The following is a 16,804-nucleotide window of genomic DNA, read 5'->3' on the forward strand; positions in this document are numbered from 1 at the left end:
TCTGTCACTGTGTACTCTCTGTTTAGGGCCACACAGCATTCTAGTTGGCTCTGTTTTTTTGTAAATTATTTCCAATGTGTCAAGTAATTATCTTTTTGTATTCTCAGGATTTGGTTGGGTCTAATTGTGTTGCTGTACTCTGTGGGTTCGGTTTGTGTTTGTGAACAGTGCCCCAGGACCAGCTTGCTTAGGGGGCTCTTCTCCAGGTTAATCTCTTCTCTCTGTACAGTAGGCTATGGCTTTGTTATGGGGGGTTTTGGAATCACTTCCTTTCAGATGGTTGTAGAATTTAACGGCTCTTTTCTGGATTTTTATAATTAGCGGGTATCGGCCTAATTCTGTTCTGCATGCATTATTTTGTGTTTTACATTATACACGGAGGATATTTTTGCAGAATTCTGCATGCAGAGTCTCAATTTGGTGTTTGTCCCATTTTGTGAATTATTGGTTGGTGAGCAGACCCCAGACCTCACAACCATAAAGGGCAATGGGTTCTTTAACTGATTCTAGTATTTTTTTGCCAGATCCTAATTGGTATGTCGAATTCTCTCTCTCTCTGTCTCTCTGACTGTCTCTCATGGTGGACGCCGCCTTCCTTTAATCTGCTCTCTAATAACAACAGGCACGTCACTGACCAAGTGCGCGGAGGGGAGGGGAGTTTATTGAGGAGAGCAGAGTTGGGTCGCCTCCTGAGAGCTTCGACACAGCAGTCGCAGCAGACAGAGCAGAGCAACATCCACGAAACTTTTAGGGGAAGCAACCAATCAGTTTCTCTATCAGTCTCTCTCTGTCTCTCTCATTGCTCGAGCGACTGCCGAAGCCGGAGGAATGGAACGCCAGTTGCTGTGCTGTGAAGTGGAGACCATCCGGAGAGCTTACCAAGACTCGAACCTGCTCAACGACAGAGTTCTGCAGACCATGCTAAAAGCCGAAGACAGCTATCTCCCAGCAACGAACTACTTCAAATGTGTACAGAAAGAGATTGTACCTTGCATGAGGAGAATTGTTTCTACGTGGATGCTGGAGGTTTGTGCAAGAAACACTTTCTAACAGAAACATAACATTCCATTCACTGAAACATATCATAGGTCTAGCCTATATGCCCTTTGGAATAATAATAGGCAACATACGCTACTAACATGCGTCTATAAAGATTACTTGTCCTGTGTTGGTCAACGTTTTCTATAGGCCTACCTTTAAAATGTGTTTATTACATTAGACCTAGTTATTCACCCAGTTTATCCTTTGGACTACATTAAGAGGTTGTCTGTGAGACTCATTGAGACTAATTTTACCAGAGACATGCTGCAAATGACGTCAAATATTCCATTATATTATGTATTAAAGGGAACGAACAATTTAGTTTCATAATTCTCTAAATTAAAGTCAATGTACACGTATGCAGTCACAAGTGCCAAAATGCGCCATCTTTGTTTTCTTGTGGTTTATAGCACTTTTGTGTGTTTACATTTTTTATAATTTTGTCACTGATGTTTTCGATATAGTAGGCTAATTGAACTCATATGCATTTGGAGCTATGTTTATATTGTTTATATTGTACAACTTGATAAAGCAAACTTACAACTGAACCATCAACGTGGTTGTGATAGTTGCTAAGGTCGACTAGTCTAAATATGGTTAATAGCTTCGATCCCTTTCGAGAGAATGCAATGAAAGTGTCATATAATGAAAGAAGAGACATTGCTTAAAATTTACATGATAAAAATGTTCTCGTGATGTGGACGAATATACTTTTAATTAATTTCTAAAGTTGCATGCTGTAATGAGATTCGGGCGCATGCTCCTTGTCCAATTTAGTGGCTTACAAAAAAGTTATTTTTGACCAGTATTATTTTAGCTATTCGGAATAAGACGATTCTGTCCGATTAAGTATACGTCTTGGACTGTTTACATTCAATTGTTACATGCTAAAACAATTTTAAAATATTAAAACATGTTTTTTGAAAATATGACGAACTACAATTGCTTTCTACGCCATGTGCTTGCCTTGAGGCCGGCCACCTTTGTGTCCACGAGTGAAATAAAATGTATGTCAAAATGTTGTAGATTAATCCAAAAGGTCTTACATCTGCATTTACGGTCACATAATATGCATTTATATGCATGCATGTATGACTCGTGTTATTGTTTGTTCTTTAAGATTACTTTGTAGTAGTGAGGGTCACCGATATGTAAAATCTCAGTTGCATTTTTCGATTTGATATTGATATCATATCGGTTTGTAGAAAGTACAGTTCATACAACTGCTTTCGGATTGCCCATTGGCTCTGGTGTAAATGTTCTGGTAGCCTAAAGCTACCCAACCAGTTTGAAAACAAGGGGATCCCATCCACAGTTGTTGGCCCATCAGCGGGCAATTAAGTATGCTTATATCCGAAGATTTTTTTTGCATGCAGGAACAGTCATGTATGCTTTTTGTTTACAGAACAGTGTAGGTTAACAGGGAGAATAAACCAATATCATGATATGCCTTGCTCATATCGATATCAAACGATATTGATATAATATTGAATTATCAATATTGGTGCCCACCACTACTTTGTAGTATATAGATATAGGCCTATACGGGTATAGACTGCACATGTAACGCATCTTTCGTTTGGTTTTTGATCACAGGTGTGTGAGGAACAGAAATGCGAAGAGGAGGTTTTTCCCCTCGCTATGAATTTTTTGGACAGATATTTGTCTGTTGAACCGACAAAGAAGACCCGACTACAATTATTGGGAGCTACCTGCATGTTTCTGGCGTCTAAAATGAAGGAGACCATTCCGCTAACCGCAGAGAAGTTGTGCATATACACTGACAATTCCATCCGACCAATCGATTTGCTGGTAATTTGACTTCCTCATCATGTTCTCATTAGTTGTAACCAATGTAGATTCTGTTAACGAGCTTTTGTATAATATAGTATAGTGTATGCCTATAATCATAACTATAATTGATGTGTTCATTATATTCCATATAGCCATGGTTAACTTTGGGAGATCAATTTTTTAAAATGAGAAAATAACTCAAATTCTGAATTAAATTCTCAAACCTAATTCCCATAACATACTGTATCAATGATTGTAATGATAAGTCATTGGCACAGTGGCAGAGCGTAGACCTGTGTGGTGTATACCCCCTCTAGTGGTGTGTTGGTGTCTTGAACCCTTGCACATTGTTCCACTACAGGTTATTCTCTCTCTCACTCTCTATCTCTCTCTCTCTTATCTACAGCAAATGGAACTACTAGTATTGAACAAACTGAAATGGGATCTAGCCTCAGTGACTCCGCACGATTTCATAGACCATTTCCTCTCCAAACTACCCATCCATCAGGACACCGAGCAAATCCTGCGCAAGCATGCCCAGACCTTTGTGGCCCTCTGTGCTACAGGTATGCATGATGGGAGCTCCACCACCACCTGCCTGTCTGTTGTTACAGATGTAGGACCTTAATCTGATCACCCTGTTGCAGGAGAACTTTCCTGCAATGCAGGACATTTAAAACTTGAGGTGTATTTGAGGTTTTAAAGGCTTCTGAAGTTTGTAATTTCCATTTAGACATTTCAGACTAGATTTTTCCTTACAAAAACATCCATTAATTATAATCCACATAATAATTCAGATTTCCTGTGACTGCAGGATTACTTTCCTGCTGTAGCAAACGTTGTCAAATTAAGATCCTACATCTGTATACTGCTGGCTGCTCTACTGTGCTCTTGCTGTTGTTGTTTAGTGCTGCTGATTTAGAGGGATGTTGTAGGCCTACATATCCAGCTGGATTATAGATATTCTGTCTGTGTGGTACTAAAGATGGGTTTTTAAGGTAAGCAGTTACATTGATATTTGTCAATGGTGTGATCAATCCCATAGTTAAAGCTGTGAGTTACATATATATTGTCTTCTCCTTATGTCTGATCAGTAGGGCAAATACTTCAGGGAGATACTTAGGCTTAGCTGCTGTTGCACCGTTCATTTTCCACCATGTCTGCACAATGGAAGACTGCTCTCCAATTGCAGGGAAAGTTTTAACTAAGATGATACTGAGGAGAATACCTGCTCTGTAGGTTTCAAACCTGTACCTCCTCAACAAAAGTGGATTTGTGCTAGAGGAAACTATTTTGCCCTGTGGTAAGTCAGGGGAAAACTCAAGGTGCTGTTTGAAGTTACTGCATAATTTAGGAGATTGAATGAATGGGCCTGAAGGTGTTTTTTTGCTGGAGGTGGAGGGGGATAAAGGGGGTTTGGGCTGGAGGTGGAGGGGTAGAGGATTTTAGGCTGGATGTGGCGGGGGTAGGGAGTGGAAGACTAGAGAGTGTGAAAGCATGTTGAAGATCCTGTATGTGCTATTTGTGATGAGTAATACTTCTAAGGAAGGGATTTAACTATTCTGAACAAAAATATAAGTGCAACAATTTCTACAAAGTTACATTTCATATAAGGAAATACATTAGTTGGGCTCTAATCTATGGATTTCACAAGACTGGGAATACAGATGTGCATCTGTTGGTCAAAGATACATAAGAAAAAGAGACAATGCATCTACTCCAGGCAGGGGTGCACACACACACACACACACACACACACACACACACACACACACACACACACACACACACACACACACACACACACACACACACACACACACACACACACACACACACACACCGGGGCTCCTCGGGCGAGGCACACTGTGTGAAACAACAGGTCTAATCACCAGGCGCAGACCATTAATTTGACCATATTAATTAGGGGGCCTCCCAGTCTAGGAGACAAGCCCCCTTTAAACCCACCAACCCATGCAAAGAGTATGGGGCATCACTGTGACTGAGCTCCCATTACAAGAGCCTGCACCACAAAGAGCTTGGACCAGAAAGGTATGGAGCAGAAAACCAGTCAGTATCTTGTATGACCATCATTTGCCTCATGCAGCACGACACATCTTCGCATAGAGTTGATCAGGCTGTTAATTGTGACCTGTGGAATGTTGTCCCATTCCTCTTCAATGGCTGTGCGAAGTTGCTGGATATTGGCCGGAACTGGAACACGCTGTCGCACACGTCGATCCAGAGCATCCCAAACATGCTCAATGGAAGACATGACTGGTCAGTATGCAGGCCACTGGAACATTTTCAGCTTCCAGGAATTGTGTACAGATCCTTGCGACATGGGGCTGTGCATTATCATGCTGAAACATGAGGTTATGTTGCCAGATGAATGGCACGGCAATGGGCCTCAGGATCTCTTCACAGTATCTCTGTACATTCAAATTGCCATTGATCAAATGCAATTGTGTCCGTTGTCCGTACCTTATGCCTGCCCTTACCATAACCCCATTGCCATGATGGGGCACTCAGTTGTGAAGCCAGTTGGACGTAATGCCAAATTCTCTAAAACGACGTGGAGGTGGCTTATGGTAGAGAAATTAACATTAAATTCTCTGGCAACAGCTCTGGTGGACATTCCTGCCAATTGCATGCTCCGGCAAAACTTGAGACATCTGTGGCATTGTGTTGTGTGACAAAAGTGCACATTTTAGAGTGGCCTTTTATTGCCCCCAGCACAAGGTGCACCTGTGTAATGGTAATGCTGTTTAATCAGCTTCTTGATATTCCACACCTGTCAGGTGGATGGATTATCTTGGCAAAGGAGAAATGCTCACTAACAGGGATAAAAACAAATTTGTGCACAACATTTGAGAGAAATAAGCTTTTTGTGCATATGGAACATTTCTGGGAACTTTTATTTCAGCTCATGAAACATGGGACCAACACTTTACCTGTTGTGTTTATATTCTTGTTCAGTGTAGTTTTGAACTGCTGCCAAATTGTTGTTGTCAAAGGTGTTTCGATAGGCTTTGACACACCCCTGTGAAATACCTCTGTGAAATACATTTACTGTACTTCCTTCATCTTGCCACCATAGAAGAGATGATCCGCTTTTTATAGCTCCTTTTTTCTGAGACTGTGGAGTCTCTTGTTTATATAGTTCCTTAAGGGCTGCTACTGGCTGGCATTCCTACATTTAATCTAAAGGCTTTTAGGGGAGCCTATGATTGGGTACATTTAGTGAGGATGTGATTGGTTAGATCTAGTGAGGATATGATTGGGTAGATTTAGAGAAGATATGATTGGGTAGATCTAGTGAGGATATTGGCCCAGATAATGGCTCTCTGGCTTGCCTTTATGCCAGTGTCAAGTTCAATTAATCTGACAGCTCTCTACCTCAATCCTTGTCTCTAAGCTCTTTGTGGTGCAGGCTCTTGTAATGGGAGCTCAGTCACAGTGATGCCTCATATTCTTTGCATGGGTTGGTGGGTTTAAAGGGGGCTTGTCTCCTAGACTGGGAGGCCCCCTAATTAATATGGTCAAATTAATGGCCTAGTGATTAGACCTGTTGTTTCACACAGTGTGCCTCGCCCGAGGTGTGTGTGTGTGTGTGTGTGTGTGTGTGTGTGTGTGTGTGTGTGTGTGTGTGTGTGTGTGTGTGTGTGTGTGTGTGTGTGTGAGCGGGTGAGTGTGTGAGCGGGTGAGTGTGTGAGCGGGTGAGTGTGTGAGCGGGTGAGTGTGTGAGCGGGTGAGTGTGTGAGCGGGTGAGTGTGTGAGCGTGTGAGCGTGTGAGCGTGTGAGCGTGTGAGCGTGTGTGCGTGTGTGTGTGTGTGTGTGGGCACCCCTGCCTGGAGTAGATGCATTGTCTCTCTAACCACTTAAAAATAGGAAGTGAGACATGATCTTTCCAGAGAGGGGTATCAGCAGAGCTAGTTGAAAGGTGATTTATTGCATTGTGAGGCTGTGGAGAAGAGAAGGGAAAGGAGGTTTGGCTGCAGGGAGTAGAGGGGGTTTGGCTGGAGGGGCTAGAGGGGGTTTGAGCTGGAGGGGGTAGAGAGGGTTTGGGCTGGAGGTGGAGGGTTTGGGCTGGAGGGGGAGGGGGTAGAGGCAGTTTGGGGTGGAGGGGTTTTGAGCTAGAGGTAGAGGGGGTAGAGAGGGTTTGGGCTGGAGGTGGTGGAAGGGGTTTAGGCTGGAGGTGGAGGGGGTTTGGGCCGGAGGTGAAAAGGGGGTAGAGGGTGTCTGGGCTGGAGGTCGGGGTTAGAGGGGGGTTTGGGCTAGAGGTAGAGGGGTGGAGGGGGTTAGGAGGTGAATGTCTCTCTTTCTCTGTGTGTGATTATTAAGAAGCTCTTTGGCTGAATAAATAATTCATCACCAACTACATTATTCCAACAAGTGCAATAGGTTTCCCCTCTTATTTTAATTGCATGTTTTATCTGCTCTTTAATCTTACCTAATGTGCTGTATGCATGCCAATTTACTCTCTAAGTGGACAGAGAGAGGATGATCGAGAGGATAGAGAGAGGGGCTGGAGAAAAGAGGACAGAGCTGGGGCGTAGAGAGAGGCGGCTGGAAGGGGAGGATAGAGAGAGGGGTCTGGAGAGAGGAGAAGGGATGATGGCTGCAGGGGTGTAATAAGGGCTGGGACCTACAGCATAGTTCATCAGTAGCATCCTGCCACATATCAGCATGGTGTCACTAGAACTTTAGAATACCTCTGTTCTGGTTCTGCTGGACGCACGGTTTCTCTCCTCTCTGCCTTGCCATTATCTGGTTGTGTCACATTAAAACATTTCCCCCCTCCCCGTCACCTCTTCTCACCCCTCTCTTCCTCCCCCACACCTCCTCCTCACCCTTCACTGCCAAGGTGGTGGATGGAGAAGATGTGGATAGTTAGAATGGCCCATTGACATTTGTAATCTGTGTCTTGTTGTCCCAGCCTGTGTCGCCTGCTCCCTACAGATAGTCAATGGCCTGAGCTGCCTCGTTGCAGCCAGTGAACAAGGTCATTAGTGAATTGTTTGTGGATCAAATGCCTTGCTTCAGGAATTTGATCTGTTGCCTCTTTCTCTCTCTCTCTCTCTCTCTCTCTCTCTCTCTCTCTCTCTCTCTCTCTCTCTCTCTCTCTCTCTCTCTCTCTCTCTCTCTCTCTCTCTCTCTCTCTCTCTCTCTCTCTCTCTCCACATCAGATGTCAAATTCATTGCCAACCCTCCGTCAATGATCGCAGCGGGCAGTGTGGCGGCTGCTGTGCAGGGGCTGCATCTGAAGATGGACGATGCAATGTCATCCCAGCAACTGACTTACTTCCTGTCCCAAGTCATCAGAAGTGACCCGGTACGCGAGGACAACCCAGTCTCATGCAAAGAGATTGAAATTGCACATATAGCTCCGAAGAGACCCTAATATAACAAATGTGTAGTAATTCTGCACAGCTGTTCATACTTTATCTATGCCCGACTCTTTAGTCAGTTTGAGATGTATCTTCCACAGATTCCATTTATTGATCTGATTGCTTCCACTATGTGGTAACTCGTGGGGGAGAGGGGATGACAGTAGAACAAGAGAGAGAGAGAGAGATCTGAGAGACGGGATGTGGAGCAGCAGGTAGCCAAGCAGCAGGTAGCCATGCCATAAACCCTGTCTCTGAAAGGGGCTAGGAGATGAGAGGCGAGTGAAATCAGCTCCACAACAACAGTGTGAAAACGTTCTCGCTCGTTGTTCCCATGGTCATTGGTACAGGGGCCTAACTCTTGTGGCGTCCAAAAGGAAAGGAGAAAAACATCTAAATAAAATGAAAGTAGAGGAGGCACCATGATTAAATGCACTTTTGAGCATGTACTTTTTTTCTAGAAGTCTGTTGTGCATATTCACATAACCAACACAGGACACAGTCCTAATTTCATAATTCAATACAGAATCTCTCATTATTTCAGAGGAATGTCACAAATTACTTTTTTTTAAATAAAAACACTTTTAAGCCATCCTCTCTTTTAGGTTAATAACTTAGTATTGTTAGCAATAGAATAACTTCTGAAACCTTCCTCACCCACTGGTCTGGCTCTAGTTTCCACAGGCCTCTTTGATCCAGGTAATAAGAAGCGTAATCATTAGAATGCTGTCCCTGGGGCACTCCTTCCCCCACCTGACTGAGGGTCTGGCCCTCTTATCCTTGGCCCAGTGAATTGCTTTAGCTCCTATTGTTTTGGGGCCAGAAATGGGTGCTAGCAGATTGGGTTTCCAGTCGTTCTGGATGTATTGTCTTCCTCCTAATCCTCACATAGTCACAGCCCTTCCCAGTAGAGTACCACTCTGCCCTTGCGGTTCTATGTGTGCTGCCACGACTCCTTAGCCGTGGTCATTGGTACCATTCTTATACTGTATACAGATGTAGGATCTTCATTTGAGACAGTTTGCTACAGCAGGAAAATACGTCAGCAACAGGAAATGTGAATTATTTTGTGTATTATAATTCATGGATATTTTTTATAGGGGTTGATACATTTGACATTCGGGCAAATCAAGTCTGAAATTTGAAAGTGGAAATTACAAACTTTAGAAGCCTTTTTAAACCTTGATACACTACAAGTTTGCATTCCCTGCAGTACAGGGAAATTCTCATCAACAAAAGAGTGCTCAAATTAAGATCCTGCATCTGTATTGTTCAGATTGATTGAAAGTGTTTGTTAGAAGGCAGACCAAAAGGCCACCTGTTAGTCAATTGCCCCTGATTGTAAGTGGCACTCATTACTGAGAAACAATCTAACGTTAGTTCATATCTCATCACTAACGATGTGTCTCCCTCTGCAGGACTGTCTACGGGCGTGTCAAGAACAGATCGAGTCCTTATTGGAGACCAGTCTCCGTCAGGCACAGCAACACACTGTTTCCACGGACACCAAGAGCATGGATGAGGAGGTGGACCTCTCGTGCACGCCTACGGACGTGAGAGATGTGAACATCTGAGTGGGACAGTGTTGTCTGGTGCACTCCAAGGAGAGGCCATAGATGGAGGAGAGGGCTTCGGGAGAGAGAAGAGGATGCGCTGATTGACACTGTCTCAGCAGCACCGCTCCCCGCTGACTGCGCTCTCACCTACTTACATACCTGTGCTCATAGCACAGGGACTGGTCTGGCCTGGCCTGAACGTCTTGTCTGGCTCCCAACGTGTGTTGTAAGGGATCAGCCAGGGCTTCATTCCTACATTGCTCTCTGTCCCTTCACTGGTTTAAGGCAGCATAAATTGGGCGTGTTTCCAAAACAAGCTTGAATAAGAGAAGAAAATTAGATGTAGTGCTGTATGTGCAACATAGACAAACTATAGAATAATGAACCAGGTCTTCTTTTTGTTCAACAGATTGAGTACCGTACACCTGCAATTTCTCACATAAAAAGCTAGTTTCAAGTTGTTTGATGACATAGACGTTTTAAAGAGTGTTAACCCCACTTCTAAAGGAGTGGTGTGCCTGCTGTGCCTGGTTTGTTTGGTATGTCCATGCTTGCCTCAACGTTTAACCAACTTTGAGATATTGTTTAGAAAATTGGTCTTCTAACCTCCTCTTATTTTTAAATGGAGAATGTAACCATATACAATGTATTTTGTTTAGCATACTTTTTCAATTATCATCAGAGGACTGTGGATTACCTCTGTCATAACTGCTGAGACTCTGCCTTCGGAAGACAGCAAGCTAACCAGTAAGGTACAGTTACTTCAGAATGTCGTCAGGAAAAAGTCTTCATTCTATTGTACTGAATACTTGCATCATTGCATTCTGCTACAGAATGATTAGCTAGCTGTCCTGCATGCTCTCTCTATGTAAGCTAACATAGTCCACAGTCTTTATAGAATTGTTACTCTGTCTTACTTTCTAAAAACATTCCATCGGAAAAGCACTTTGGGTCAATAACTCTTTACTGACTATTTTTGAGAAGAATGGAATGGTTTGGGAACAACGACAGACTTGCCTCTGGGATGTCTAAATATGGTGTTATGTGGGAAAGGCAGGACATAGTAGGATGTTTTGGGGAAGTCTAATCTATTTATCCAGCTATAGTACCTGGACCCAAGCTTTCTTAATAGTAAAGACACAGTGAAAGATGGCGGTGCCATCCTCAGAAGCAGGCACCTTTCTATCAGTTCTTCTCATGACAGTTGATGACAGATTTGGAATTTTCTAACTGCTTGAATTGAATCTGAAGCTTGTAATTTATAGTTACATGAACAACAACTATTTATTGCACAATATTCTATTGTCAAGGCCCGTGTGGATCATGATGACAGAAGGCTATTTCATGTCAATATGTCAAACCATTCAATACTTTGAAAGGCATGCGAAGTGGAAGTAAACTCAAAATATTACTATGAAATCATTGCATTGGCTTAGTGTACTGAATGTTGAGGAAAAGCTCAAATTAAAAAACTAAATGTTTTAAATTTTCACCTGTCATAAAATAAACATTTAAAGGGCTTTTATATCATTTTGCACAAACTCATATATGTCTTTTTTGTATTGTTAGAGATCTGTGGAGGATGAATCTGGAAGACATAACTGAAGTTGCTAAGGGGTTGCTAGGGGAGTGATAGGGGGTTGCTAGGGGAGTGATAGGGGTTGCTAGGGGAGTGATATGGGGTTGCTAGGGGAGTGATAGGGGGGCATGAAGTACAGTGTGTGGGTAAACTGCAGAATCAATGCGTTTGATTGTATAATGACAGAAAAGTAACGAGTGAACACTCCTTATAATGAGGCTGCTATGGAGGAATATTCCCAGCAAAGTTTCACGACTAAATGAAATTAAAAATAAAATAAAAACAATGCTTTTTTTCCCTTATCAATTGTTTGCTGCTACTTTGTAGATATTTTTATTAAAATGTCAATATACTGCCATGTAATAAAATTAATTTTCTCATAGAAAATTATATGATATTATTGATATTGTCCTTCTTTCATAGTTGTATTGGTATGTGATCAGATTTTTTTTAAACTGTTGTTTTATGATTTCTGCTTTATTCAAATTGTTTTTCAAATAGAGCTCCTGTTTCCTTCACAATACCTCATGCCACAGACACAATTATCTGTTCATTTCATCTGAGTTTTACTATTTTATTTGCCTATGATGATAGTTCTGGTATAACATTATAATAAAAAAAATGATGGTTTAATACCATTATCCAAATGGGTCCTGCAGGGAGCTAGTAGAAAGCATTGATTGAACCTGGTCCCATAATAACCAACCTATAAGTTGTTATAACTCCTTTATTACATCTTTATAAGCCCTTTTTAAGTTGTTTCAGTTAAGAAGCCTGTATCCCCCATTAGGTCGACGATGGCCCTATATATATGTGTATATAGATATATATATATATACATATACAGCTTTTGTACAAATTGAAAACAGATATGATGGACTTTTGTAAATGGGATCTTTACCTATTAAGCCATAGGTTGTTTTCTGATATCGATTTAACACCATTTTGATAAAAAATAATTAACATTGTGCCATCTTGTGTCATCAGCTCGAAACGACCAGAGACATGACATTATCAATCATGTGTTTTTACTGCACAATAAATGGAGAGAAAAAAAAATGACCCAGGAGACTACTGCATCTTTTGTCTTTATAGTATGTTAGTGTCCCACACTGAGCCAATATTGTGTTTTTTTTGTCATAAAATAAGAAAATAATGTATGCCTCTGGTCTCTGAGAAAAGTCAAGTAAATACATTGCATGGATATGATGCTGCTGTACAAGTCTTTCTCACTTTGATTCCTACCTAGTGGGGAACATTTGTTGAAAAGACATGGGGGGGAGAGATGGAGGGGGGCAATAGAGAGGAAGGAGAGGGACATAGTACATACTATTTTGTTATGCATGGAATGCTTTTGAAGGGGGGTTCTGTATAGAGGAATGGAAAGGCTGAAACCCTAATCCTTTCTCACAGGCCAGTGAACATGAGCTGGACAAACAGTGAAGAATGGGCCAGGGCAGTGGAAGGAGAAGAGCAATGCTGTACCCCTGCCTCCTACCACCAGACCGTATCCCAAATGCCACCCTATTCCCTACTGAATGATGTAGGATCTTCATTTGAGCAACCTGTTGCAGGAGAACTTTCCTGTAGTATATTTGAGGTATTAAAAGGCGTCTGAAATTTGTAATTTCCACTTTGAAACTTCAGACTTGATTTTCCATTACAGAAAATGTATCAACCCCCCCAAATTTTTTACAATTAATTATAATCCATGTAATAATTCACAATTCCTGTTGATGCAGGATTATTGTCCTGCTGTAGCAAACTGGCTCAAATTAAGATCCAACATCTGTAGTGCACTACTTTGCCAGTCAGCCAACCGCATTGTGCCTCAGGTCAAACTGCACCAAATCAAATCAAAATCAAGTTTATTTTATATAGCCCTTCGTACATCAGCTAATATCTCGAAGTGCTGTACAGAAACCCAGCCTAAAACCCCAAACAGCAAGCAATGCAGGTGTAGAAGCACGGCGGGTAGGAAAAACTCCCTAGAAAGAAACCTAGAGAGGAACCAGGCTATGAAGGGTGGCCAGTCCTCTTCTGGCTGTGCCGGGTGGAGATTATAACAGAACATGGCCAATATGTTCAAATGTTCATAAATGACCAGCATGGTCAAATAATAATCAGGAGTAAATGTCAGTTGGCTTTTCATAGCCGATCATTAAGAGTATCTCTACCGCTCCTGCGGTCTCTAGAGAGTTGAAAACAGCAGGTCTGGGACAGGTAGCACGTCCGGTGGACAGGTCAGGGTTCCATAGCCGCAGGCAGAACAGTTGAAACTGGAACAGCAGCAAGGCCAGGTGGACTGGGGACAGCAAGGAGTCATCATGCCCGGTAGTCCTGACGCATGGTCCTAGGACTCAGGTCCTCCGAGAGAGAGAAAGAAAGAGAGAAGGAGAGAATTAGAGAGAGCATACTTAAATTCACACAGGACACCGGATAAGACAGGAGAAGTACTACAGATATAACCAACTGACCCTAGCCCCCCGACACATAAACTACTGCAGCATAAATACTGGAGGCTGAGACAGGAGGGGTCAGGAGACGCTGTGGCCCCATCCGATGATACCCCCGGACAGGGCCAAACAGGAAGGATATAACCCCACCCACTTTGCCAAAGCACAGCCCCCACACCACTAGAGGGATATCTTCAACCACCAACTTACCATCCTGAGACAAGGCCGAGTATAACCCACAAAGATCTCCACCACAGCACAAACCAAGGGGGGGCGCCAACCCAGACAGGAAGATCACGTCAGTAACTCAACCCACTCAAGTGACGCACCCCTCCTAGGGACGGCATGAAAGAGCACCAGTAAGCCAGTGACTCAGCCCCTGTAATAGTGCTAGAGGCAGAGCATCCCAGTGGAGAGAGGGGAACCGGCCATGCAGAGACAGCAAGGGCGGTTCGTTGCTCCAGAGCCTTTCCGTTCACCTTCACACTCCTGGGCCAGACTACACTCAATCATATGACCTACTGAAGAGATAAGTCTTCAGTAAAGACTTAAAGGTTGAGACCGAGTCTGCGTCTCTCACATGGGTAGGCAGACTATTCCATAAAAATGGAGATCTATAGGAGAAAGCCCTGCCTCCAGCTGTTTGCTTAGAAATTCTAGGGACAATTAGGAGGCCTGCGTCTTGTGACCGTAGCGTACGTGTAGGTATGTACGGCAGGACCAACTCGGAAAGATAGGTAGGAGCAAGCCCATGTAACGCTTTATAGGTTAACAGTAAAACTTTGAAATCAGCCCTTGCCTTAACAGGAAGCCAGTGTAGGGAAGCTAGCACTGGAGTAATATGATCAAATTTCTTGGTTCTAGTCAGGATTCTAGCAGCCATATTTAGCACTAACTGAAGTTTATTTAGTGCTTTATCCGGGTAGCCGGAAAGTAGAGCATTGCAGTAGTCTAACCTAGAAGTAACAAAAGCATGGATTCATTTTTCTGCATCATTTTTGGACAGAAAATTTCTGATTTTTGCAATGTTACGTAGATGGAAAAAAGCTGTCCTTGAAACAGTCTTGATATGTTCGTCAAAAGAGAGATCAGGGTCCAGAGTAACGCCGAGGTCCTTCACAGTTTTATTTGAGACGACTTTACAACCATCAAGATTAATTGTCAGATTTAACAGAATATCTCTTTGTTTCTTGGGACCTAGAACAAGCATCTCTGTTTTGTCCGAGTTTAAAAGTAGAAAGTTTTCAGCCATCCACTTCCTTATGTCTGAAACACAGGCTTCTAGCGAGGGCAATTTTGGGGCTTCACCGTGTTTCATTGAAATGTACAGCTGTGTGTCATCCGCATAGCAGTGAAAGTTAACATTATGTTTTCGAATGACATCCCCAAGAGGTAAAATATATAGTGAAAACAATAGTGGTCCTAAAACGGAACCTTGAGGAACTCCGAAATGTACAGTTGATTTGTCAGAGGACAAACCATTCACAGAGACAAACTGATATCTTTCCGACAGATAAGATCTAAACCAGGCCAGAACTTGTCCGTGTAGAACAATTTGGGTTTCCAGTCTCTCCAAAAGAATGTGGTGATCGATGGTATCAAAGGCAGCACTAAGGTCTAGTAGCACGAGGACAGATGCAGAGCCTCGGTCTGACGCCATTAAAAGGTCATTTACCACCTTCACAAGTGCGGTCTCAGTGCTATGATGGGGTCTAAAACCAGACTGAAGCATTTCGTATACATTGTTTGTCTTCAGGAAAGCAGTGAGTTGCTGCGCAACAGCTTTTTCTAAAATTTTTGAGAGGAATGGAAGATTCGATATAGGCCAAGGTTTTCTGGGTCAAGGTTTGGCTTTTTCAAGAGAGGCTTTATTACTGCCACTTTTAGTGAGTTTGGTACACATCCGGTGGATAGAGAGCCGTTTATTATGTTCAACATAGGAGGGCCAAGCACATGAAGCAGCTCTTTCAGTAGTTTAGTTGGAATAGGATCCAGTATGCAGCTTGAAGGTTTAGAGGCCATGATTATTTTCATCATTGTGTCAAGAGAATTTTCTGTCCAAAAATGATGCAGAAAAATGAATCCATGCTTTTGTTACTTCTAGGTTAGACTACTGCAATGCTCTACTTTCCGGCTACCCGGATAAAGCACTAAATAAACTTCAGTTAGTGCTAAATATGGCTGCTAGAATCCTGACTAGAACCAAGAAATTTGATCATATTACTCCAGTGCTAGCTTCCCTACACTGGCTTCCTGTTAAGGCAAGGGCTGATTTCAAAGTTTTACTGTTAACCTATAAAGCGTAACATGGGCTTGCTCCTACCTATCTTTCCGAGTTGGTCCTGCCGTACATACCTATACGTACGCTACGGTCACAAGACGCAGGCCTCCTAATTGTCCCTAGAATTTCTAAGCAAACAGCGGGAGGCAGGGCTTTCTCCTATAGATCTCAATTTTTATGGAACGGTCTGCCTACCCATATGAGAGACGCAGACTCGGTCTCAACCTTTAAGTCTTTACTGAAGACTTATCTCTTCAGTAGGTCATATGATTGAGTGTAGTCTGGCCCAGGAGTGTGAAGGTGAACGGAAAGGCTCTGGAGCAACGAACCGCCCTTGCTGTCTCTGCCTGGCCGGTTCCCCTCTCTCCACTGGGATGCTCTGCCTCTAACCCTATTACAGGGGCTGAGTCACTGGCTGACTGGTGCTCTTTCATGCCGTCCCTGGGAGGGGTGCGTCACTTGAGTGGGTTGAGTTACTGACGTGATCTTCCTGTCTGGGTTGGTGCCCCCCCTTGGTTTGTGCTGTGGTGGAGATCTTTGTGGGCTATACTCGGCCTTGTCTCAGGATTGTAAGTTGGTGGTTGAAGATATCCCTCTAGTGGTGTGGGGGCTGTGCTTTGGCAAAGTGGGTGGGGTTATATCCTTCCTGTTTGGCCCTGTCCGGGGGTTTCTTCTGATGGGGCCACAGTGTCTTCTGACCCCTCCTG

General features: G+C 43.1%; 1 protein-coding gene across 1 annotated transcript; it reads left to right on the plus strand.

The window, feature by feature from the left end:
* Positions 1–687: 687 nt before the first annotated feature.
* Positions 688–11,760, plus strand: LOC139584321 (G1/S-specific cyclin-D1-like). The gene is made up of 5 exons (XM_071416015.1): positions 688–1,026; positions 2,638–2,853; positions 3,242–3,401; positions 8,025–8,170; positions 9,644–11,760. The coding sequence occupies exons 1-5, from the start codon at positions 829–831 to the stop codon at positions 9,797–9,799; spliced, it is 876 nt and encodes a 291-aa protein (XP_071272116.1). The 5' UTR covers positions 688–828; the 3' UTR covers positions 9,800–11,760.
* Positions 11,761–16,804: the final 5,044 nt, after the last annotated feature.

The sequence above is a fragment of the Salvelinus alpinus genome, chromosome 9, assembly GCF_045679555.1.
Source record: "Salvelinus alpinus chromosome 9, SLU_Salpinus.1, whole genome shotgun sequence".
In the NCBI taxonomy this organism is placed as follows: Eukaryota; Metazoa; Chordata; class Actinopteri; order Salmoniformes; family Salmonidae; genus Salvelinus; species Salvelinus alpinus.